Source organism: Cynoglossus semilaevis, chromosome 5 (assembly GCF_000523025.1).
Source record: "Cynoglossus semilaevis isolate Cse_v1.0 chromosome 5, Cse_v1.0, whole genome shotgun sequence".
In the NCBI taxonomy this organism is placed as follows: Eukaryota; Metazoa; Chordata; class Actinopteri; order Pleuronectiformes; family Cynoglossidae; genus Cynoglossus; species Cynoglossus semilaevis.
The window spans coordinates 9,951,801-9,974,014 of record NC_024311.1 but is presented as its reverse complement, the minus strand read 5'-3'; the positions used below and the strand labels follow the sequence as shown (position 1 = coordinate 9,974,014).

Sequence of the window (22,214 nt, the reverse complement as noted above, 5' to 3'; positions counted from 1 at the left end):
ACACACACACACACACACACACACGTCCCCCCCACAATTCTAGTTCAATAGGTTTATGTAGTGTCTGTGTCTGACCCTGAGCCTGTGTGTGATCCAGATCCTGGAGTGCACCCCAGACGGCCATGTGGACAAGGAACACCTGAGGGAAGCTCTGGAGAGAGCAGAAGAACTCTGCCAACAGGTTCCTCTGTCACTCACACTCTTCGTCTTTGTTGGACGAGGTTTTTGTGGAATTTGAAAATTCATTTCAAATTGTTCTGCTTGAGCAGGTCAACGAGGGTGTGCGAGAGAAGGAGAACTCTGAGCGTTTGGAGTGGATTCAGAGCCACGTGCAGTGTGACAGTGCTGCTGAGGTCAGTTTTTGACTGATGGTCCAGGATCAGAGTCAGTGAGCGCCACCTGTGGGTCTGATGCTAATAAGATTCTGATTTTTCTCTGCCTGCAGTTCTTGGTATTCAACTCTCTGACCAACTGTCTGGGCCCCAGGAAACTGCTGCACAGTGGGAAGGTGAGGATGGACTGTGGCTAACAGAACCAAAACCATCAGAATCTGCTGTGAAGGGGTCAGGGGTCACACCTGAGGAAACTGGGTGCTCCTCCATGATGGCTCCTCCTCCTCTTTCTGCAATAATGTCTGAATTAGAATATTTGAGTGTAAAGTTACTGCTCATTTGCATAAGGTCAAAGGTCATCTCAGCCTTGACTTGACCTCACTCCCACTACAAACAACCAGCTTCTCTGGACAAGCAGGACAGGAAGTGATGTCATAGATATCAATTATCTGTCACTTCAGTCAGAGAAACGTCAAGTCTGGTTGTTGTTGTTGTTGTTGTTGTTGTTGTTGTTCAGATGATGATGTGTGGTTGTTGTGTTTCTTCATAGATGTTCAAGGCGAAGAGCAACAAGGAGTTGTGGTGTTTCCTCTTCAACGACTTCCTACTTCTGACCTACGCAGCCAAACAGTTCACGTCGTCCGGTCCAGACAAACTGTTCAGCAACAAGAACCACACTCAGCTGAAGATGTACAAACCTGTGAGTGTGTGTGAACGTCTCTTTGTTGTTGTTGTTGTCTTTGTGCTCATTGGCTGTGTGTTCTCTGCTGCAGCCTGTGCTGTTAAATGAGGTGGTGGGGAAACTTCCAGATCCTTCCCGCGATGAGCCGCGCACATCTCACACATCGACAGAGTCTACACCCTGAGGACGGACAACATCAACGAACGGTAACAGCTGAGTGTGTGTGGAAGAAACTGCCTAGTGGGGGTGGGTGAGGGGGCGTGGGGGTGTTTAGTTCATTGTGTGACTTGCTGTGTGTCTGTGTGTGACTGCAGAACAGCCTGGGTTCAGAAGATCAAAGCTGCATCTGAAAACTTCATGGAGACGGAGAAGAAGAAAAGAGAGAAAGTTTACCAGGGTGAGTGGGGACGGATGACGTTTATCAGATGGTGATGATGATGATGATGATAATAACGACAAATATGATGATGATGTTGTGTATGTAAACAGCTCGCTCTATCAAGTCCAGTGGGATCGGCAGACTCCTGGTCACCATCCTAGAAGCCACCGAGCTGAAGGCAGGAAAACCAAACGGTGAGTCTGGACTACCGTCCTCACAGGACGTCCTCACAGACCGTCCTCACAGACCGTCCTCACAGACCGTCCTCACAGACCGTGCTCACAGACCGTCCTCACAGACTGTTAATAAACAGTACCAAAGTAAAGAGCAACAGTTTAAAGAAAACCAGATCGTGACTCTGAATCTGTAGACAACAATCACTCTTTTTCTTCTCTCTTCATTTCTACACCTCGCCCACCCCCCTCCCGCGCCCCCACCCCTCCAGGTAAAAGTAACCCTTACTGTGAAGTGACCATGGGAGCTCAGAACTTCACATCCAGGACTCTGAACGACACTCTGAACCCAAAGTGGAACTTCAACTGTCAGTTCAACATCAGGGACCTCTACCAGGACGTCCTCTGTATCACCATCTTTGAACGAGACCAGTTCTCACCTGACGGTCAGTCCCTTCTCTCTCACCTCCATCTGTTGATCTTCTCAGTGAAGAGCTGCACTGAAGATGGTGGATTTAAATGTTGTTGTTGAAGTGTGAAGCAGTCTGGGCTGAGCTCCACTACTAGAACACCTCCTGACCTCCTCACATGTTCACCTCTTCTTCTCTCACTCCTGGCAGTTTTCCTGGGGCGGACTGAGGTTCCTGTGGCCACCATAAAGAAGGAGTTGGAGAACAAAGGAGCTGTGACGCGACGTCTGCTGCTGCACGAGGTTCCCACTGGGGAGGTCTGGGTCCGTCTGGACCTGCAGCTGTTCGGGGGCAAGTAGTCGGAGAGAATGAAGGGGTCTGTTGTGACAACCAGCTGGTCAGAGACTGGTCAGAGACTGACTCTCCTGATGTTGCTGTTACAAACCTTTAGATGGTTGTTGATGATCAGAATGGTTGACTGGTTGGAACTGCGGAGAACCAGGAACTGGATTGAACTCAATAGTTCTTGCTGCCTGTATTTCTGCTCCCTTTAAATTCTTGGTAGAAATGAGTTTTCTACTGTTCTCACAGCTCATACTTCTGAGTTCTCTTTTTAACTTTCAGACATTGAAAATCGATTGCGATCAATGTTCTGACCCTTGTGTTCAGTTCAAACCTGTCCTTCCTCAGTGACGAAGGTTGCTGTAGGTCAGAACCTACTTAGTTCCAGGTCCTGGAGCTCTCTTGCTACTGAAGCCTGTGGTGACAGTGTTCCTTTGATCCACATTGACTGTGTGCATTGAACTCACCACGTCATGCTCTGTTCTTCCTGGTTCTTGAACCTCTGTTGGCAGATGTTCTCCAGGCTCTCAGTGCCTTTCAGTTCAGGTGTATGATCCTTAGAGGGTGGAAACAGTTCTGTTCACTGTTTCTTTGGGCTGTGTGTGTGTGTGTGTGATCAGAATCATGTCCCTTAACCTCTTCTCTTAATCCCTGTAGGGTAGTGGAAGTGATTATTATTATTATTAATATTATTATATATTATTTGGAGCCTTCTGTCGGCATGTTGTCGCTGCAGACTTCAGAGCCTGTGACCAACCTGCTGTCTGTTGATATTTTGGCCTCCATGTGGTGCTTTCTGATTCAGGGTTTCTTATTTCTAATAAAATATATTTAAAAAATATCTTATCTGCTTACTGATTTTATTTATAATATATTTATAAAAAGGAAGTGACGCAATACGGTACCGCCGAAAGCACGGCTGAGACATTGACCTCTGATAGTCCTTGGGCTCCCTCTAGTGGTAGACAAAGGGAATATGTTTGTTATTAAAATTAGATGAGTCACTGAGTCGTTAACTACAGCTTTCATTGTATATAACAGTCGTTGGCTGGCTGTTGACAACCGACAAAGTGTCACATGAGTCTGATGATTGTTTGTTTTTTTTTATTGGTGTTTATTGAATGTGTCTTACAGTAAAATGTTCATGTGAGAGGTTGTTCTGTCAACAACCTGCTCGAGCCAATCACAAACCTTTATCTGGTTAGAAAGAAAGGTTTTCATGACTGATCCAGTGAAAACAACATCATGAACACATAACAGTTAGTAAGTAGTAAAAGACCAGGAAAGCTGGAACACTTCTTCATCATCACCCTCATCACCCTCGCCATCATCAACCAGATAAACTAGATCACTGAGAACTGGATTCCATGTTTGTTGAGTCTCTCAATCAGAGAGGTCTTTGCAAAAGCAGCTCCAGGAGAGTAGACCCCTCCCCTGAGGAGAGAAAACACACACAGACACACTGAGAACTAAGTTCCTCTGTTGTTACTGCAGTCGAACGTTCACCAGGAACATTTGTGTCAGTTGTCTGTCTGTGGTCCAGCTGTGGACAGGCTGTTCAACTCACCTCTTGGGCAGAGCTGCAGGTTCATGAAGGATGGTCAGAGCAGCCTGGACCATGGCGATGGGCGTGGCCACATATCCACACTCTGTAGAACAGGAAGTTCAAGTCAAGAATTTCAAACTTTGTCATTTTGTCTCGGTGTCGGGAGAAAATGTTGACCTGTGAAGTACTGACATCGTACTCATGGTCAATGTTTTTGTGTGTTTTTTGTAACACCATCAAATCAAAAACATGTCAGACATAAGACATCTGGTACCTGGTCCCTGGACTAGGATGCGGATCTTCCCATTTGGTTTTCCCTGTGAAGGGTCCAGGCCCTCGGTGTAGCCCTCTCCAAGAAAGGCAAACTGGAAGGAGGAAGCTTCCATCTGACACACAGGAAATGTACTCAGTACTTTATATACTCTTTACTGTAGTAACTGTGCTGTGTCCTAATACTTCACCTGCTTTTTACTTGGTCCAGCCTTCGAGAACACTCCAAATGAGAAGAACTCGGGGAACTGAGAGGAGAGAGAAACCACAGACATGGAGTACTCCTGAAGTACTGGAAACCAGTGTGTAAACAGTACAGATGACATAAGGTTGTGAATGCAGCGTCATTTACCTTAATCAGCAGATTTCTCCCAAAACTGAACTTGACTAAGAACCAGAACATCATGCCAGCGAACATCAGTTTGATGACGTTGCTGATTCCTCCGACTCCGGCGTAGGCACCGTACTGAACCTAGAGGGACAAACAGAAGCTCGGTGATGGAAAACAACAGAACCAAAGTTCATTTTCAGATCATGGTGACTGGACGTTTGAGCTGATCAGAAGAACTCGACAGGAACTTCCCCTGAATGGAAAATAATTCCCCATTAAAAACAACACCCAGTAAGTAGGAACTGCTGACACTGACCCTCCTGCTGTACGGCAAAAGCACTAACCACTATCCCAACGTGCAGCTTCCAAATAATAAAAAAAAAATCATTATTTAACAATAATGATTTTTCTCTGTGACCCAGTACAGGTCTGAGGGCCAGTGGTTTGACCTCTGACCCTCAGGAGATGGAGAAACTGAGGGTTAAAGGTCACAGGCAGAGACTGTGCTAATAAAACAAGCTGGGGGTTAGAAAGTGAGAAAACTGACTGGAGTTTGATGATGTTCCTCTGCCAGGTACCGCTGAGTTCTCTTCACAACAGAAGGATCTGAGCCCATGAAGGGAAGAGAGTACTGCTGGATCTCAGAGCTGAAGAACAGATTCCCTCTGCACACACACACACACAGGATCACTAAGCCATAGTCGTACATGTCTTGTTTTTTTTGTTTTTATTTTCAACCCTTGTCTAAACTTCAGCTTCTAAATGTGCTAAAGAAAAATCTCCCAAATCAAATGAAGAATGAACACAACTGTTTGTTCCAGTTGTGGCCTTTATTGAAAGACGTTTCTGGAACTCTGTATTAACGTAAAGTTTTAACACCTAATCATCAGGGAACAGTCCTGGTTCAGTCATTATGAACTGACCACGGGGGCGCTGTCCTCCTTATTCCTGTAAATGTGGAGTAAAGAGGTCCACATGGACAGATCTATCCAGTGGTACTGTATCTGACAGCCCACATGGACTTCATCATATACTCAGGAGTATCTGATCTGTGGGCCATTTCAGCGCTGGGCGCTGTACACCACAGGTGTGTTGATGTCCCCGCTGCCGTCAGCTGGTCAGAGGCAGCGAGGCAGCAGGAGTCTCCTACCTGCGTCGGAGCCTGGAGCCCACGTAGGTCAGAGGTTTGTGTTGGAACTTCCTCCTTAGACTCTGAAGATTGTTGCTGTCAGCAAAACCGTAGACAGCAGACTGCCATGTGCCATCGTGGATACACACACCCTGACACACACACACACACCAAACAAAGTATGTTTTATCAGAGTGTTCAAAGTAGAAAGTGTGTAGAGTTTTGAAAAAATGTGTTACACACATCTGGTCCTGAGCCAATGGTGAGAAAGCTCTCTACTGCAGTCAACGTCCCTGTGAACACACACACACACACCTGCTCAGTTCAAGACTGTATTCACAGGCTCAGAAACACAGACTATAGACCACAGACTTTAGAGAGACACAGACATCAGTACAGACCACATTAAGGTGGATGTGGTCCACATGGACACCCAGACAGAGACGGTTCCTACCCTTGAACTGCTCCCTGGTGTAGATGACTCCCATGTCTGCAGGAATGGAGTCAAAACCACAGCTGCCGATGACGTAGACTCCGGCGTCAGCCGCCTGACTGTTGTAGTTCAACTGCATGGCCTCCAGGAACTGTACAAGGTCAAAGGTCAGTCATTGTTGGGACAGGATAGGCCTGATCTTCTACTGTAGCTGAAGGTCAAGACTGACTGGACGTTTTCTTCCTGGTACAGACCTGTGGTTCTCCACTGATGTCGATGTGGTGAGCTCCATTCTCCACACATGCTTTGACCACGGGTTCCCCATAGAACCGGTACTGCAGACACAAACACAAAAGTAGACACTTTTACTACCTGTGTACTCTGTGTGTGTCTGTGTGTCACTGGTTTGTCTCTACAGAACTGACACCTGAAGGTGGAGAACCCCATTCACAGACATTATTTTTCATTAGTTGGATTTGTTCTAAATATTTATTTATTTAGTCTAAATAATTGGCGTACCATGTGACAGTAGAAGCTTTTTTTGCCCAAATAACAACGACTGCAAAAAAAATAAAACCATTTAAAAAAAAGAATAAATGAAGTGAATGACTCACAGGTCCCACACAGTTGAGGACGATCACCGCCTGTCTGCACATGGACGCCAGGGAGTCTGGCTGGCCCACGTCTGCAATGATGATGTCCACCTCTGACCTCAACTCTGGTTTACCTGTGCATTCACACACACACACACACACACAGGTTCATTTAAACCTGATATACCAACCTAGTTAAAAGCAGTTAACCAGCTAACTAGCAGCCTGCTGCACATAAACACTTGTTGACACAGCGGGGACCTGACGTTGATGCCGTTCCACCTGAATCTTAATCTAATCTAACCTGCTGGGGCAGATAGACGGGATCAGAGGATCAGAGGGAGAGTTCCATGGACAGGGTCCAACCCCGTCCTTCCTGATCCACGTTCAAACTGTTCAAAGAAATACACTGGAAGACGGAATAATGACCAGGTTTTGCACTGAACATTACACATTAGATGTGTGAGCTCTCTGACGCCACCTGGTTTCAAAAGCGAGATAAATATTGTTTGGGGCTAAACAGCCATGACGTGGAATTGTTCTGGGCATTATTTACTACAGCTCTACTGCCACATTTTAAAGTCAAGACTCCAGGACTGGTCCAGTTAACTAGTCACCTTCTAACTGTACCGCACACACGCTAACTACTTGGGATGCTAACTGACACTCTGAATTTGTATATTTGTTTGTTAATGTGTTTGTTGTAGCCTCATTGTCTCTGTAGATCTGGGTTTGGAGGACCGGTTGTAACGGACGTAGACTGTATAGATGTAACTCATAGTGTTTCATGGTACGGTCTGTGCTCTTGCGCAGTAATGAACTTGCAGTACAATTGTGATATTGAACACAACGTTATGTCGTGATGACGACAGTGTTTATACCACAGTGACACACATACATTATTACACACATATACTGAAATACTTCCTGTAACACTTACCGAGAATCTCGGCGGCCTGCCCCACTACTTTCTCCAGCTTCTGCTTGCTTCTCCCCGCCACGGCCCACTTTAGAGTCCCACCCGGACCCTCGGAGATGGTGCGGGCCACCTCCTCCACCACGAACTGTCCAGTGAAGCCGGAGGCTCCAAAAATGACCAGGTGATAGGGTCTGCTGGAGGACGACATGGTAACAGGACACAGTGACGTCTTACCGACAGTCCAACACAGATAGATCCAACGGCTCCGTCTCTTCCGCTGTGGAGCAGGATTGCTCGTCCCCGACACCAGTCATTTAAAAATGTGCGTGAACGCGCACGGTGGGGGTGGAGCGACTAAAGTGCGTGAACGCGCACGGTGGGGGTGGAACGACTAAACTAATACTGCCCACCTATAAAATAAATGAGCAACGGTGATCAATAAAATCGTTTTCTGCTCTAGCAGCGATATTTGCTGTGGTGACTTAAGACATTAGTAATCGATAATGGTTTTAATGGTCGAAACAAGATAATGGACCTGGTCTTTGTCAAGTCCATTAAAAACAGACGTGTTGATTAAAACTGCTGCTGGATCATGGTGGTAAAAAATATTTCAAACGTTTACACTTAAATCACTACGAGCAGATTAGATTAATTGATCTACGACGTTATAACAAACTAAATGAGTTACATTAAAAATGAATTGTTAAATTGACGGGACATTGAAGGCACCGTGAAGGTTTATCTAATAAAAAGACAAACTGAAAAGAGAAGTAACACGCTCTAAATCCAGATTCACAATTAAAAGGAGTACTGTAGTCAAATAATATCAAGTATTTAAAACTGATGTATAATGGCTTCACCTGGACACAAGCACAACGGTTAGAACATTCTTAGAGTCAGTACAGACAGTATTTCTACGGTGAACTTCGGACCTCGAACGTCCACAAACGGACTTAATCGAAAAGATATTTATGGACAAAATGAGCTGAACTCGAGTTTTTCAACTGTGATATACTAGGGTTATGGCCTTTGGCAAGTTTTCATACATTTTAAAGAATTTGTTTTTCAGGAAAGTGAAATTGTTGGTGCATTATTGTATTCTGGTTCTGTAGGACTTGGTAATCGCCCCCTCACATGTTTTTTTGTACACCACCTTCCTGTAGCTTTTTGATTGGTTGAGTATTAATGACGTTAAATTAACGCGACGGTCAAAACTCGTGTTACAGTGGAACGCGAGAATATGTAGTTCTCAATGTCACAGGGTTCTTCAGCACAGCGGGTCGAAGAAAGACCGTTTTAAATAACGGCTGTGTGACATTAAAGATGCGGAATAGTCTACATGCAGGTATACGTTTCTTTATTGCATGAGCAATATGCAAGGGCACGTTTTTGTTTAGATTGTAATAGCTTTAGCTCAATGTTAGCAACTGGGCTAACAACAATATCTTTGTTGGTCGCTTTAATATCCCTAAAACAAATGGCTAGTTGTTAATGTACGGTGGCGGTATAATTGTCAACGTTCACACAATACGGCTTATGTTGCCGCGGAGTGTCGAACTGTGACATGGTGTCTCGTACTACACGTGGTCCATTAAGTGAATATGTGGTACACTCAGTATTGTTGTGGCACAACAGATTGATTTGTTTTTTGTCGTTATATATATAATACTATATAATACTTGTTTCATACATTTAAACGTTTTTCACCTCTGTCTGTGATGCTACAACGGTATGGGTTCAATAAGGCTCCATCTAGTGGAGTCATGACACTAACCCTCAGGAACATTTTGATGTAATAGTATATATTTCACCTTTATTCTTATCAAAGCCAATTGTTCTTCATCTAAACCATCTTCCTCAGGCACTGACGTCTCCATGCATTCCTGAAAGTTCTGCTTGGCCTCCCCGGTTTCCAGTTTAAAGTCCACTATGTCAAGCCATTGGTGCAGATCAGCGTCGCTGGTGATCCGCTTTGCGTGCGGCCACAGTCTCACAGGCAGATCCTGTTTGAACAGAGTGTCGTGTCCTGCCGTGTGTGGACGTGTTGTTGGAGCTCCCGTGTTCAACAGAAGGCTCTACAGCTCTGGCCGGCCCACGCTTGGTTTAGAGCAGAGCGCCTGCACAGACAAAAGCCCTCGTTCTACAGTACTCCCACTGAGGAACTTGTCAGCTGTTGCTGCTCAGGTAGCTAATAACTTCCTTTCTCTACTGTGTTCACCTGAGCCACACCTGGAGGAGTTTCTGACACAGATAATGGTGGAGCTGACCTTTGACCTTTGCTAACATCACCTGTGTCCGTGTCTTTGTCCAGGGCCACACACATCCTCTGTGTCAGCATGAAGACCTGGATGTTAGAGACATTGAAGAGAAAATACGCCGCACTCTGGGCAGTAGACAACAGAAACACTACCTGGTGGATCCACAGCTGGCCACGGTCGTGGCCCAGCATCTCAGGACAGGGGACACTGACAGTGTCATTTTTGAATGTAACCCAGGTAAAGACCTTGTAGATGTTGAACAGACAGTGATGTCAGTCAGTCTGTGTCCAGTCTGAGGAGACGCTTGTCTTTCTTTGTCTCTCCCAGGTCCTGGAGTTTTGACCAGGGAACTGATTAATGCTGGAGCTCAGAGGGTCGTGGCCCTTGAAGGAGAACGCTCCTTCCTGCATGATCTCAGGGTAAACATGTCCACTCATTAGTCACAGCGCCCCATAGTGGAAGGCTGAAAGAGCCTCATTTTCACTGTGATGAACAGCTAGATCTTTGAAGACTGAAGGTCACAAGGTCACAACATGGACTTGTAGCCAGTGTCCTGTAAGACTAATTTGTTTTGTACGGCAAAGGTTCGATCTCCTCATATGTGACCCTCACTGTGAGGAACACCACACTGACTGCACTGACAGCTGCCTCATTCTTTGTAATAACAAACTATAGCAGCATGGTTAGCCATTCCAATGTTCTGAAAATCTGATTTGGTGTTTCTCCTGTCTTCTAATGAACTGAAGTGGTGGAATACTACTGAAATACTACAAGTGTTTCTGTTGTTTCAGGAGCTGGAGGTTCAGCTGGGCGCTCAGCTGGAGGTGCTTCACTGTGACTACTTCAAACTGGATTCTGTCAGCTACAGCAGACACAACTCTCCTTACATGACCTCTGAGGAACTGTTCAGTCGCCTGGGAATATCAGAGCGCGCTTGGACTGAAGGTGAGAGCAGACGATGGCTCCTGTCAGGACAGTACCGTGTGAAGCAGGAACTTTTACAGAAACTCTGTCTGCCTTGAGACCAGCAGGTTCTAAGAATTTGGTAGAAATGAACAGAAGTGAGACCACCACCGGGGGCAGTATGAGAATCTACCGTCTACACGTCACACTTGTGTTCAGTGGTGTTGTTTTTGTTTCTGTTGTCAAGGTTCTCACTGGTTCCCTCTCTCTGCAGGCGTCCCAGTGAAGGTGGTTAGTATCCTGCCCCAGCACAAGGAGCGCAACATGCTGCTGAAGATGGTTTATGTGTTGTTGGAGCGAATGTCGGTGTTCAGATATGGAAGAATAGAACTGAACTTCTTCATCAGTGAGCAGGAGTATCTGGTATGCATGTATATCCTGAGCTGGACTGGGGCCACACACTGTTTGACAGTCAGGAGGTTCCATTGTATAAAATGTAAAAATGATATGTTAGTTATATGATGATATAATATAATGTGAGTGTGTCAGAGAAGCTGCTGTAAATTCACCTGAACAAACACTTCAGGGACAAAGGTTTTACTCATGAATTATTTCAATATTTATTTTTTACTATTCATGATTCCGTATCAAGTATTAAATATGATTGATTTTCTTTTTTGTCTTTCAGAAAATGATGTCATGTCCAGGCGACATGATAAACTACAGATCGTCCAGTGTCCTGTGGCAGATGGCCTGTGACATCAGACTGTTGATGAAGGTACAGTCACAGTGTGGTTCTGTTCACTACTGTGTTGTGTTTACACTTCTGCCTTCTCTGAGAGTTCTGTTGTTTCTGGACAGGTACCGTTGGAGTCGTTTGTGACGACAAGAAAGAACAGAACTGTTCATAAAGGCAAGGTAAGAAAGGTGGTGACACTCCCCCCTCCCCTTAAACCCACTGTTGACCCCTGGTCTGCACATTCATGGTCTGTGTCTGAACGTTGACTCTCTAAGGTTCCCAACGATCACATGTGCCTGGTGCGTCTGTGTCCACGTCCACATCTGTTCTCTGAAGGCCTCAACTCATCCAATGCCAGGGCCCTGGTCATGTTGATCCGACAGTGTCTGGTCAAGAGGAGGAGCAAGCTGATTGACAAGCTCAAGTAGGCAACACACACACTCAATCTATACAGGAAAAAAAAAATTCAGGGCAACACACACACTCAATCTATACAGGGAAAAAAAAAATTCAGTCAATTCAGAAATTTGTAGGAAATGTTAGTGTTTCTGGAAATATTTAAAGTCCGACCATCTGAAGGGTTTTTTTTCTACATTTATTTTTATTTTGTGAGAGCACTGTAATACAGTGTTGGCTTTCGGCCAATAATAATAATAATAATATTGCCGCTCAAGTGAAATCTTTGTTTACAGAACAAGAAACAAAACACAGGAAGTCAGATAAATTATATCTGAGAACTTTGAACATACTGGGAAAGATCGACATATGAAAGATAGAAATCACTACCAGGGAGTAGGCTAAAGGGAGAATGTAATCTTTTCCATTGTATAAATGTCATTGTCCACTGTATATCTATCCACTCCTGTATTGTGGGTGGGTCATGGAGCAACCAGGTGCTTTTTGTTTTTTTACCAGTTGTTATTAGAATACTAAATAGATATCAATCACCTGGTCAAACCTGGAAATCTAAGTTTCCTAAAAATAACATAGAGAATTGCATAGGTAAATTAGTGTTAAATTTGCCTCTTCATACTTTGATGCTCTGTTCTCTGTAATAATTATGGTAGTGAAATCTGAGGGACCTGGGGAGGTAACTGGTGAAATGTGGTGATGTTATAGATGATGTCATGGACTGTTGAGTGGAACATCACCTCCTTTGTCTCTTTTATAGTCAGTGGTCACACAAAAGTGGACGTTTACTGTTGAGTGAGATGGCACTCCCCAGGGACGTTCTGACGGGACATGTTTCTCCAGACCAGTATCTGAGACTCTTTCTACTAATGCACCACAGCCAGGACTTTGCAGAGTTGTCTTTATTTGAAGAACCCCGAGACCCAAGCATACAGCTATGTCTAACATGATGATGATGATGAAGATGAAGAAGAACAACTTGGGACATCTTCATCAGCTCTGTAACACTGACATCTCACCATCCTTCTTACACAACTTCTGTTCTGTTCCTGTATGTGAAAAAACCCCATGATCAGAGTTCCACCATCATGTTATTCCAGAAAAGTCTTCATCTGAGTTGGGACGATATTTACATTTGAAATGAAAAATAACTAAAACCTGGGTGAGATCAAATAGAACTACATGAATATCAGTCCAACCAAGAACCTGGTTGTTGAAAAGGAGTCTGGACTCTACTGAGCAGTTCTACAGGAGGCAGGACTTGGACCAACCTATGGCCCACAGGGTGGTGGACAGGCTGGACTAAGGTCTATGTCCCACTCTGACATACCCACTCTGTGTAATTGTGTACAGTGAGAATAAATGTGATGCCTGTTATTTATTCTTACAGAACTTTATTAATGCGTCATCTGATAAAGTCATCCCTGGACTATAAATAAATAATGATGGACAACTGTTCACTTTCATTTGAATACTAGCTCTTGTGCCAAAAAAAGTGTAGACGACAGTGCTTATGACTTGGTTAAGTCCAGAATAAATCATCAATGTTGCCAATCATAGGTGTGTGTTGGCACACATGCGGACCAAAAAAAACAAAAACATTTTCCACTTTTCAACTCGTCCCTGATGAGATCGATGTGTGTGTCACTCACGTCGATGTATCGGGTTTTCTGTCAGTAGCCTTAAAGGCAGATTTATAATTTCTGTAATCTCAGATTGACCTTGTGAAAACTGTATTTAGAGGTTGTCTTATATTCACTGAAGCTGAAGTTCTGTAAATTAGTTCAGTACAACCTGACAGAGTTCCTCGTGTTCTCTCCTGTTAGAACTTTCCTTCCATGATGAAGTCCATTGAAGGCCTAAAAATGAAAGAATAGGGAAAAAATCATCTGAAAAAATCGTTGTGGAACCAACAGCCCCTGCAGGGGTCGCTAGTTCAATTCAGAAATGTTGAATGTGTTTCTGGAGAAGGCAGTGAGAAACAGAACAGACAGAAAACGAATTATTAGTTAATAATTAAATTCAAGTTTTCCATTTTAAAATAAAATGGAAAGATTCCTTTCCTCTGACACAGCATACATATACACAGTACGCAGATATGTTTCTTTGACTTCGTTATCAATAACATCCATTTAAAGCAGAGTTGACGTTTTTCTTCTTGATGTACATAACTTCAGGTAGGTCTCTGCAGGTGCGGTAGTAGTAATGTCATACACCAGAGGGCGCCAGAGCACCAGCATTTGAGGCTTTAGCAGGAGTGGACAGCTTTAGCAGCGACTCCGCCTGGAGGTCGAGTATTGAGTCAGCTGAAAACATCAAGGTGTATAATGTTCGTGCGTTTACCTTCGGACAACTTCAACAGCCGTAAGTTTTTGTTGTTACCCGTGTGTGTGTATGAGGAACTGAGAAGGGCGGAGGGAACAGGAGAGCTGTCACAGTGAACTGCGGTGTGTGTTTTCTCCGCGGTTCTCTGTCCAGATGTTGTTAGCTCTTAGCTTGACACTAAAATCGACCTTTTACTGATGTTTGGCGTAACATTACGGTTAGTTCTTTAGCCACCGCAGCCATGACACCTGTCTACCACCTCCATTAGTCAAGAGTAGCTTAGCCTTAGCCTTTAGACACCCTGTCAAGGAACCACGGTGTACCGGAACCGAACATCTACCGAGCCTGTTTCCACGGACGCACTGCTACAATGAATTGAGGTAAACTAGTTTTTCTAAAAATACAAAATTACCGTAAAGCAGTGTATTTACGTCACTGATCGATTGGCGTTAAAGGAGACAAACTGACATTAGTTTCCTAGATTTAAACTTTGTGGTGATATAAATGCAATATAAATTATTAACATTTAGCTGACGATAACAAGAATATAAATTACATTTCCGGTACAAACAAAAAACATATGGTACTGATTTTCTTATATAGTTTAACAGAAACAAAAATTAAAAAAAGTACTCGGACTGTGGCATTGTCTGTACCAATGCCAGATTTTTCCTTAACACATGTTTAATCTTATTATTATTATTTCACGAATCTACTTAAATTGTATGTATGTATATATATATATATATATAGTGACAACCCTAAGTGTTTACTCTGCATCATCTGTGCAGCCTGGAATGTCACTGGAATGTTCTTTATTCCTGAGTACGGGGCCTTAGGAGTTAGAGTGGACTGTGGTGAAGGTGTTCTTCTGATCTGATCTGTTCTCCTGGGTTTGTCTGACACTTCAAGAATCATGTTGAACTTGTTCTGTGTTCCTCCCTCCCCTCCCCCTCTCCCTCGCTTCACCCAGGCCTGAATGTGTGTCTTGTAGTGTATTCTAAAGTGTACTTGTTGTTTTTTTACTCATGGTGTGTCCAGTAGCCAAGAATGACCTCCAGCCTAAAAGGTCAAGGAGAGTGAGGTTGGAGACTGATGGATCATGGTGGTAAGTAGTGGTGGGGGTCTTTGGGTACTCCCTTAATACAAAGTCAGCGTGTTGCCAACCATGTGTATATATATAAAGAATATTCAAATATATACACCACATGTAATAAAGTAGAACCACACAGTCCTGAAGAAAAGTCACGACGCTGAGACTTTTTTGGCCAAGTATGAAAGCACCTGCACAGAATATGACAGTATATTTTGACTTTTTTGATGATGATGTCACCAGGTTCAGACTGCAGGGGTGCATGAGTGACTTTTCTATTTCCTCCAGGTCAGAGAGACAGTAGAGTGATGTCTGAAGTTCCTTCAGATGAAGATCACCAAACTTCTACCAACTCCAACACCAACGTTGACTCCGCTGAGGTTCTGAACCAAAGCAGAAGAGATCTGCTGAAAAACGAGCAGCCTAACGAAGAGGGAGGAGACAAGCTTTTAAAAAACATCTCCTTCAGTGTGAAAGTCCAGCAGGACGGAGATAAAGAGAAGGTCAACTCAGAAGGAGACAGAGAGGAGGATGGGGAAGAAGACACGGATGAGGTGATGAAAGTGGGTGAGGAGGAGGAGCTGAGCACTCAGAAACACCTCCCCATGACTGATTCTCCTCATCCAGATACTGGTAGGTTCATCTACAGAACATCAGAGCACAGCTCCAGGAAAGATGGAATATTTCATGTTCGGCCAGGTCCATGTACGAGAAGAAGAGAAATGTCTGATGAATATGGGATAAAGTGGTTTTAAACTTTGTTACAGAACCAACCTGCTCCACAAGAACAACACCTTCTCATGGGGAACAGAAGAACTCCACCCGTTTGTCTGTCTCCACCTGCTCACCTGTGAGTCCTCCAGGTCATGTTCTGCTCAGGGCTCTGGAGAAGTTGGCCCAGAGGGAGGAGGACTTTCACTTCCCTTATTACCTCCACCAGGTAAACCTACACTTCCTGTTGACTGTTAGAGCAGCCACTCTTTGACCTCCACTCTGACCTCCACCCTGACCTTCTTTAACTCTTTCCACTCTTTATTGCCTCAGTTATATCATGAGGGCGGCACCTGTTATCCCAGGGCAGGAGAGTTCGCTCTCTTTATCATACACATACAGTACTTGACTCAGCATGTCTGTAACAGGGAGTGTTTCAGTTTGATTTGTTGTTGATTGGACTACATTCATCTCAGACAGACAGACAACAAACTGTGACTTAGCAGGTTTTAAGAAGCTACCAGACCAGTTATTTGTCTCTGAGCTGACAGATCAAATCTCTGATGTAGTAAAACCACAAAGCTGCTACAAGGTTCTGTTCTGGTCAACACACACAACTCACAATGACAGACATGTGAAGCAGGTCCGCAAGAGGTCTTTGAATTTGTGTGTGTGTGTTTATGGTTGACGTCCATGTTCTTACTATGTTTCTCTGCAGATTGCTGAAGCCTTTGTCCTTCAGAAGGACTGTATCCTCACCGTGTTTTTAAGATTTACTACAGTCAAGGCCGTGTGTGAGTGCTGTCACCTGCAGTGGTCGACACGTCTCTTCACTGAAGTAGAGCCATGTGTTTAAATCGTTACTATTAGTCTATTTTGTATTATTTTACCTTAAAAGGATGAAACGCAAGAAGATGTTACTGCAGTCAATTCTTTAAAGGCGTTATTTAAATACCTGTACGCTGGAGCTCCCTGTGTGTGTGTGTGTGTCTGTGACATCACATGAAGAGTGTTTTGTGTTTTTCTTAACCTGTGTTGTTCAGATCAGCTGGCACTGTGCTGCATCCACCTGGAGGCGCTGTATCACCACAGGCTCTTGGACAACCTGAGAACAGTGCGGCAGCAGTGGGGTAATAACACACCCAGGTCACATGACATCACATCCCATGATCACTGTCCTAACCTCAACATCTGCTCATTGGTTCAATGCTCTTTCTGATGTTTTAACTTTAGTTTTTATTCCTCTGGTCCAAAGTCCAGGACAACCGGACTTCAGTTCTAGACAAAGAGAAGTTCTAGTAGAACTGAAGAAGTTAACTAGTTACTGTGACACATGTTATTGTTCATTACCTAGTATAATGATGGACGTTCCAAATGCTTTAACATAAAACATCAGATTTTTAGGAGCGTTTTTCTTCCACATCCCACGGTTCTGTTGTCCCAGCTGAATAGATGAGTGCAACAGAAGTCCGACTGTTATTAGGAGTGTTTTAGATGACTTAACACTCACTACGTGTGTGTGTGTGTGTGTGTGTGTGTGCTCTTCATTCTCAGAGAGTCTGTGTAGAACGACATCCTCTGACCTGGAGCTTCAGCTTCTGGACTCTCTCAGACACATCTGTCAGACACACACTCGGTCAGTCTGCATGAGGAAATCTGTACCTGTTTATCACACATACAACAGAGAAGCTACTAGTTATTAAGACCAGTTGTAGTGTACATATGGGTCTGGTGGGGGCAGTATTTCTTTGTAATTGATCAAATTGTTTTAGGCTCAGTGTCATTGGATGATAAATACTACAAGCAGTGAAGCAGAGCTGCTCTCACTGATCAGGTTACGGTTGAACTTTATTGATCCCACACTGGGGAAATTATTGAGTTGCAGCAGTGTAGAGGACGGAGGCAAAGACTGTACAACGACGACAGCAACGACGACTCGATGTAGAAGAATTCAAGATATGAAGTGCATAATAAGAATGTGATTCATGGCCAACGATCATCAGAAGCGTTCCGTCTTGCACCGTGGATGCAGCAGCTAACTGCTGAAGAAGCTGCTCTGTGCGGGGTGAGAGAGGAGTGGCAGATCGTTGGTGCAGCCCTTCTCTTTAACAGTGATGTTGGCTATGTTACACCATATGTTCTTAACATTAGCACCCCCCTCCACCCCCAACTCTGACCGCTCCACAGTTCTCACTGTTCCCACCACATGAAAACCGAGAGCCGTGTGATGACCAAGGAAATGATAAAACATCTGAAACTTAGAACACATTGGAGCTACTCAGCAGTACATGGTAGTGTGTGAGATTAGATCAGCTCCAAATGTTAACACAGTGGTTCCATCAGTGAGGGACAGGAACATTATGGTCTGTAAAATCCATGGTTGTCTATGGAGACTTCAGACAGAGTCACTGGATGTCTGCAGCAGCTTTAGCTGACTGGTCAGCAGGGTGAAGATAAATGGAGCTGGAGTGACCATGCAGTGGTCAGTGTACGGCACACACACACACACACACACACACGTGTGCAGTAATAGCTAAACCATGTGGCAGTTTTGGTGCTTCCAGACACTTGAGCCTCCTCAATGCTAAGGCATCATTTTCATTTCACACACACACACACACACAGGGCAGGGAATTGTGTTTGTGCTAATATTAGAGAGGGAGTGCAGTGAAGGGTCAAAGCTTCTTCACATATTCATTTATGAAAACCTGAACAGACAGTCACTAGGTTCACTTCACCTCCTCTTCCTTCTCCTTCTTCCTCTTTTTCTGTTCACAGACCCAGTTCTAACGATGCTGTGGTAAGACCCTACTCACTGTGTGTGTATGTGTTGGTGCGTCCTGTGTGGACTCTGATGTTTCTCTGTCTGTCACCTGGGCTGTTCTCTGTACGTACAGTGCCTTTGGACCCTGGACTGTCTGAGGCCAGGAGGAGGAGGAGGAGCTTCATGTTCCACAGGTGAGTAGTCCTAGTTAGTCTGTTGTTGTCTGTTAGTGTGTGACTGACACTGTCTTTTATTTTCTAATAGTGCTGACTCATTGTTGACTGCAGTTTCTTGACTTCTGCTGTGGTTCCAGCATCGGTGGCTGACACCTCCCTGGGATTGACGGAGGTCTCAGACCAGCAGACGGGATGTCCAGAGTCCTACAGACAGGAGCTGACTGATGAGAAGGCCAGGGTTAGGGAGGCAGGAGCAGAAGGAGGACCAACCATGTCATTTAAGGACAGTTGTCTGGACCAGTCAACCGCTGAATACATGGATCAGTCTGAGCTTGAAAAGCATTGTGGGGGATTGAGTCCAAGAGGGAAGGCGGAGGAAGAGGCCAACTTGCATGTGACATTAGAAACTGTGCAGCTGGAAGATGGAGAGCAGCGGCAGGAGACCCTGGCTGAGGAGCAGCAGGAGACCCTGGCTGAGGAGCGCAGAGGAGCAGCAGGAGACCCGGGCTGAGGAGCGGCAGGAGACCCTGGCTGAGGAGCGGCCGGAGACCCTGGCTGAGGAGCAGCATGAAAGTACACAGGTAAAACCAGAGTATTCATTCTGTGGAGCTGGTCCTAAACAAACGCCTATAACACTTTAACGCTGTTCTATAAAGTTTGAATAAAGTATTAAAGTCAATAACCGGTAATCTATAATCTACTGTAATCCTTTATAGTCCTGGAACATTTTTGATCATGAGACATGTGACAAACAAAGTCCTGAGAGTTTTCTCTAACTCAGCTCCAAACTTGACACTTTCATAAAAAAGATTGAAATAATCAAATGTTTAATTATTTAACTGATGTTTAAATTAATGTTTATTTATTTATTTCACATTTTTTCCTGTTTGCCTTTAAAGAGCAAAAACATGTACATTTTTATTTTGCCCGTGTTAACTCTCTCTTTCTCTCCCTCTTTCTCTCTCTCTCTATCAGGAGCCCCAGCTCTCTAATGAAACTCATATGAACCAGATCAGTGAGTGTGAGGAGGTGGGGGAGGAGGAAGAGGAGTTTGAAGATGAAGCAGCCGACCTAATGAAAGGAGCTTCTCTATTGGACGACATGGCGAAACGTATCACTGTGGAAGAGGTCAGTCAGTCAGTCAGTCAGTCAGTCAGTGATGAATGGATGAAATAAATGATTGACATGTCACCTTTTCTTCTTCTGCTTTTTATCCTCTTATTGTTAAAGTCCAAAAGGTTTAAAATTGTCAGTTAGTAAAAACCATATAAAAGGTTATTTTTCCTGTGGGTGTGTGTCCTGTCAACTGTAGGTGTCTCATGCCTCTGGTCTGGTCTCCATACTGAAGAAGAGGAGTGTGTGTGTGGACACACCGGCAGAACCTCAGCGGCTGGACAGATTGACTGCTAAAAGACGAGTCCGCTTTAAAGTCTCTGATGATGACGATCAAGGTTGTATAGTATAATAATCAATCAATGATCATTAGAACAGTGGTTCTGGGGCTGTGTGTCTACAGAACCACAAATGGTTGTTTCATCTGTCCAATCAGATGAAGCCTCTCACATCAACCTCTCCTCTTCTCTCCTGTAGAGGTCGGCGGTGGGGACTCCTGCCTCCTCCTCTTCCTGCTCTGTCTGGTCACTGTAGTGATCAGTGTGGGCGGCACCGCCCTGTACTGTGCTCTGGGTGACACCCACTCCTCAGTCTGCCAGGACTTCTCTAGAAACGCAGACTTCTACATGGGTCACATCCAGCACCGGTTGGCTCACCTGCAGCAGTGGTTTGGTTCCGGCTAATAGCAGCTCACCTGTGGACACTGTTGGTTCTTCCTCGTCTTCTTCTTTTTGTTTCCTGCGGCTGCACACCTGGAACAGTTCCAGGTGGTTCCTGCTGCCGTGCAGAGTAAGTAAACATCATGCTGTCTGGTCTAACAGCTGGAATGTAGCATTCTTAATCTCTTTAAATATATCTGCTGGGTCTTCAACAGTCTTCTCACTCACAGAGGGGACTGTTCTGTGTCCTGTCTGCTCAGAACCACCTGTCCAATAATTAGACACTGACCTCAAGTCATGTTTGCTCCACTTTATTCTCAGGTTGTTGACCGAGCATCACCCACAAGATGAGATGAGCCAGCTAATCATATATCATTAACTAACACAGGTTAACATGACGACGGCTAATATTTAATTAGTTAATATGATGATTAGTTAGAACCTAACCCTGTCACACACAGACTCTGTCTCTCTGATTGCAGACCTACCACTGCTCCACATACACTGTCATTCATCCACCTTCAGTCCTAGAGTGGGGGCTGGGTCCAACAAACTGGGGGGTGAACACAGACAGACTAGAATGGTCATCAGCGATAGCCCTGCCTCTAGGGAGCGTCTTTTCACCAATGAGAAGGTACTGGTTAAGTAAAAAAAAAAAAAACTTATTTTACAGACTAAACACAATTTCAATAAAAGGTTTAATGTCTGCACAGATATAAAATAAATTAAATCAATAAGTAAATGAATGTTTCTCACCTGTAAATGGAGATGATGTCACTTCACACACTGCACAAATAGGTGGTTGCCTAGTGGGCAGTTTGGTAAATGTTGCCTTTATTATTGAATTGTAATTATTAAAGTCAATTCATATTTAAGTCTCAAAATGTTGTTGAATGTTTGGGTTTGTTTTTTTAAACAGTGTGTTATTGTTGTGACATGCAACAGAGCTAGAATAAAGACATGAAATGTGCTCCATCCAGAAAACATATTTAACAGTGAGGTCAGAGCAGGGCGTTGTCTTTTTTTAATACAGGTTTAAAACTGAAGCAGTACCTGACAGCAGTACTATCATGTCTTTGTCCTGACTCAAGCAGACCTACACTGAGGTGATGGTCTCTGCCTGGGGGGGGAGGGTGTTGTTTTTTTTTTGTAAAACATGTCATTTGATGTACTTGTGTATGTACTCATGTACGTATACATGAAAGCTTTTCTGTAAATTCTGATGGTTGACAGGAATTGCCAATGTTTTAGACGTGGCTTTTTCTTGCATGTGAAGGTGCAGGTGAGTCTGTTTCTCTGATGCATAAAAAAATATCCTGTGTGTGTGTGATGTCATCCTGTCATCCAATGAAACCACAACAATAGCATTAAGCATTGTTACCTGGATAACATTTTTATTGAAGCGGCTCTCTTCTTGTTTACCTGCTACATATTCCCAGTTGTGGGAATAATAAAGTACAAGAATATTGTAACACACGACAGGTTCTCTGCACCTTTATATTCAGCTCAGCTTATATTCTAGT

The 22,214-nt window shown here is 44.2% G+C and overlaps 4 protein-coding genes across 9 annotated transcripts in view; 3 read left to right on the top strand and 1 right to left on the bottom strand.

Annotated features, from left to right (window-relative positions):
- Window positions 1–3,159, top strand: part of itsn2b (intersectin 2b) — a 19,292-nt gene extending 16,133 nt beyond the window's left edge. Inside the window, 11 exon segments of the mRNA XM_025055390.1 lie at window positions 1–24; window positions 98–181; window positions 270–353; window positions 446–508; window positions 883–1,032; window positions 1,106–1,160; window positions 1,163–1,220; window positions 1,329–1,411; window positions 1,504–1,587; window positions 1,839–2,012; window positions 2,187–3,159. The exon segment at window positions 1–24 is cut by the window's left edge and continues 99 nt beyond it. Of these exon segments, the coding sequence (XP_024911158.1) occupies window positions 1–24; window positions 98–181; window positions 270–353; window positions 446–508; window positions 883–1,032; window positions 1,106–1,160; window positions 1,163–1,220; window positions 1,329–1,411; window positions 1,504–1,587; window positions 1,839–2,012; window positions 2,187–2,335 (1,008 nt within the window). The 3' untranslated portion in view covers window positions 2,336–3,159.
- A 246-nt stretch (window positions 3,160–3,405) lies between these two features.
- Window positions 3,406–7,747, bottom strand: LOC103379003 (saccharopine dehydrogenase-like oxidoreductase). Its single transcript, XM_008310394.3, has 12 exons — window positions 7,561–7,747; window positions 6,642–6,754; window positions 6,282–6,362; window positions 6,049–6,178; window positions 5,838–5,887; window positions 5,616–5,746; window positions 5,013–5,130; window positions 4,487–4,606; window positions 4,326–4,382; window positions 4,139–4,250; window positions 3,886–3,967; window positions 3,406–3,752 (listed from the first exon to the last, which is right to left on the bottom strand). The coding sequence occupies exons 1-12, from the start codon at window positions 7,745–7,747 to the stop codon at window positions 3,662–3,664; spliced, it is 1,272 nt and encodes a 423-aa protein (XP_008308616.1). The 3' UTR covers window positions 3,406–3,661.
- Window positions 7,748–8,727: 980 nt separating this feature from the next.
- tfb2m (transcription factor B2, mitochondrial) lies at window positions 8,728–13,411 on the top strand. The gene is made up of 10 exons (XM_008310393.3): window positions 8,728–8,884; window positions 9,401–9,723; window positions 9,851–10,034; window positions 10,125–10,216; window positions 10,589–10,742; window positions 10,975–11,123; window positions 11,389–11,478; window positions 11,562–11,618; window positions 11,715–11,863; window positions 12,611–13,411. Exons 2-10 carry the CDS (start codon window positions 9,469–9,471, stop codon window positions 12,798–12,800), a joined length of 1,320 nt encoding a protein of 439 aa, XP_008308615.1. The 5' UTR covers window positions 8,728–8,884; window positions 9,401–9,468; the 3' UTR covers window positions 12,801–13,411.
- Window positions 13,412–14,002: 591 nt separating this feature from the next.
- On the top strand, window positions 14,003–22,167 carry cnsta (consortin, connexin sorting protein a). 6 transcript variants are annotated; one of them, XR_003049664.1, is made up of 16 exons: window positions 14,004–14,214; window positions 15,217–15,283; window positions 15,557–15,901; window positions 16,036–16,208; window positions 16,698–16,728; window positions 17,023–17,109; window positions 17,534–17,615; window positions 18,758–18,779; window positions 18,877–18,937; window positions 19,057–19,397; window positions 19,432–19,500; window positions 19,895–20,047; window positions 20,232–20,370; window positions 20,510–20,821; window positions 21,013–21,079; window positions 21,174–22,167. XR_003049664.1 is itself a non-coding variant. In XM_025055389.1 (14 exons), the coding sequence occupies exons 2-14, from the start codon at window positions 15,271–15,273 to the stop codon at window positions 20,713–20,715; spliced, it is 1,722 nt and encodes a 573-aa protein (XP_024911157.1). In that variant the 5' UTR covers window positions 14,003–14,555; window positions 15,217–15,270; the 3' UTR covers window positions 20,716–22,167. The 6 variants fall into 6 exon arrangements, 2 of the variants coding, with proteins under 2 accessions (XP_024911157.1, XP_008308668.2); XR_003049665.1 differs by lacking the exon at window positions 21,013–21,079; XR_003049662.1 differs by having other exon boundaries at window positions 21,013–22,167.
- The last annotated feature ends 47 nt before the right edge of the window (window positions 22,168–22,214 follow it).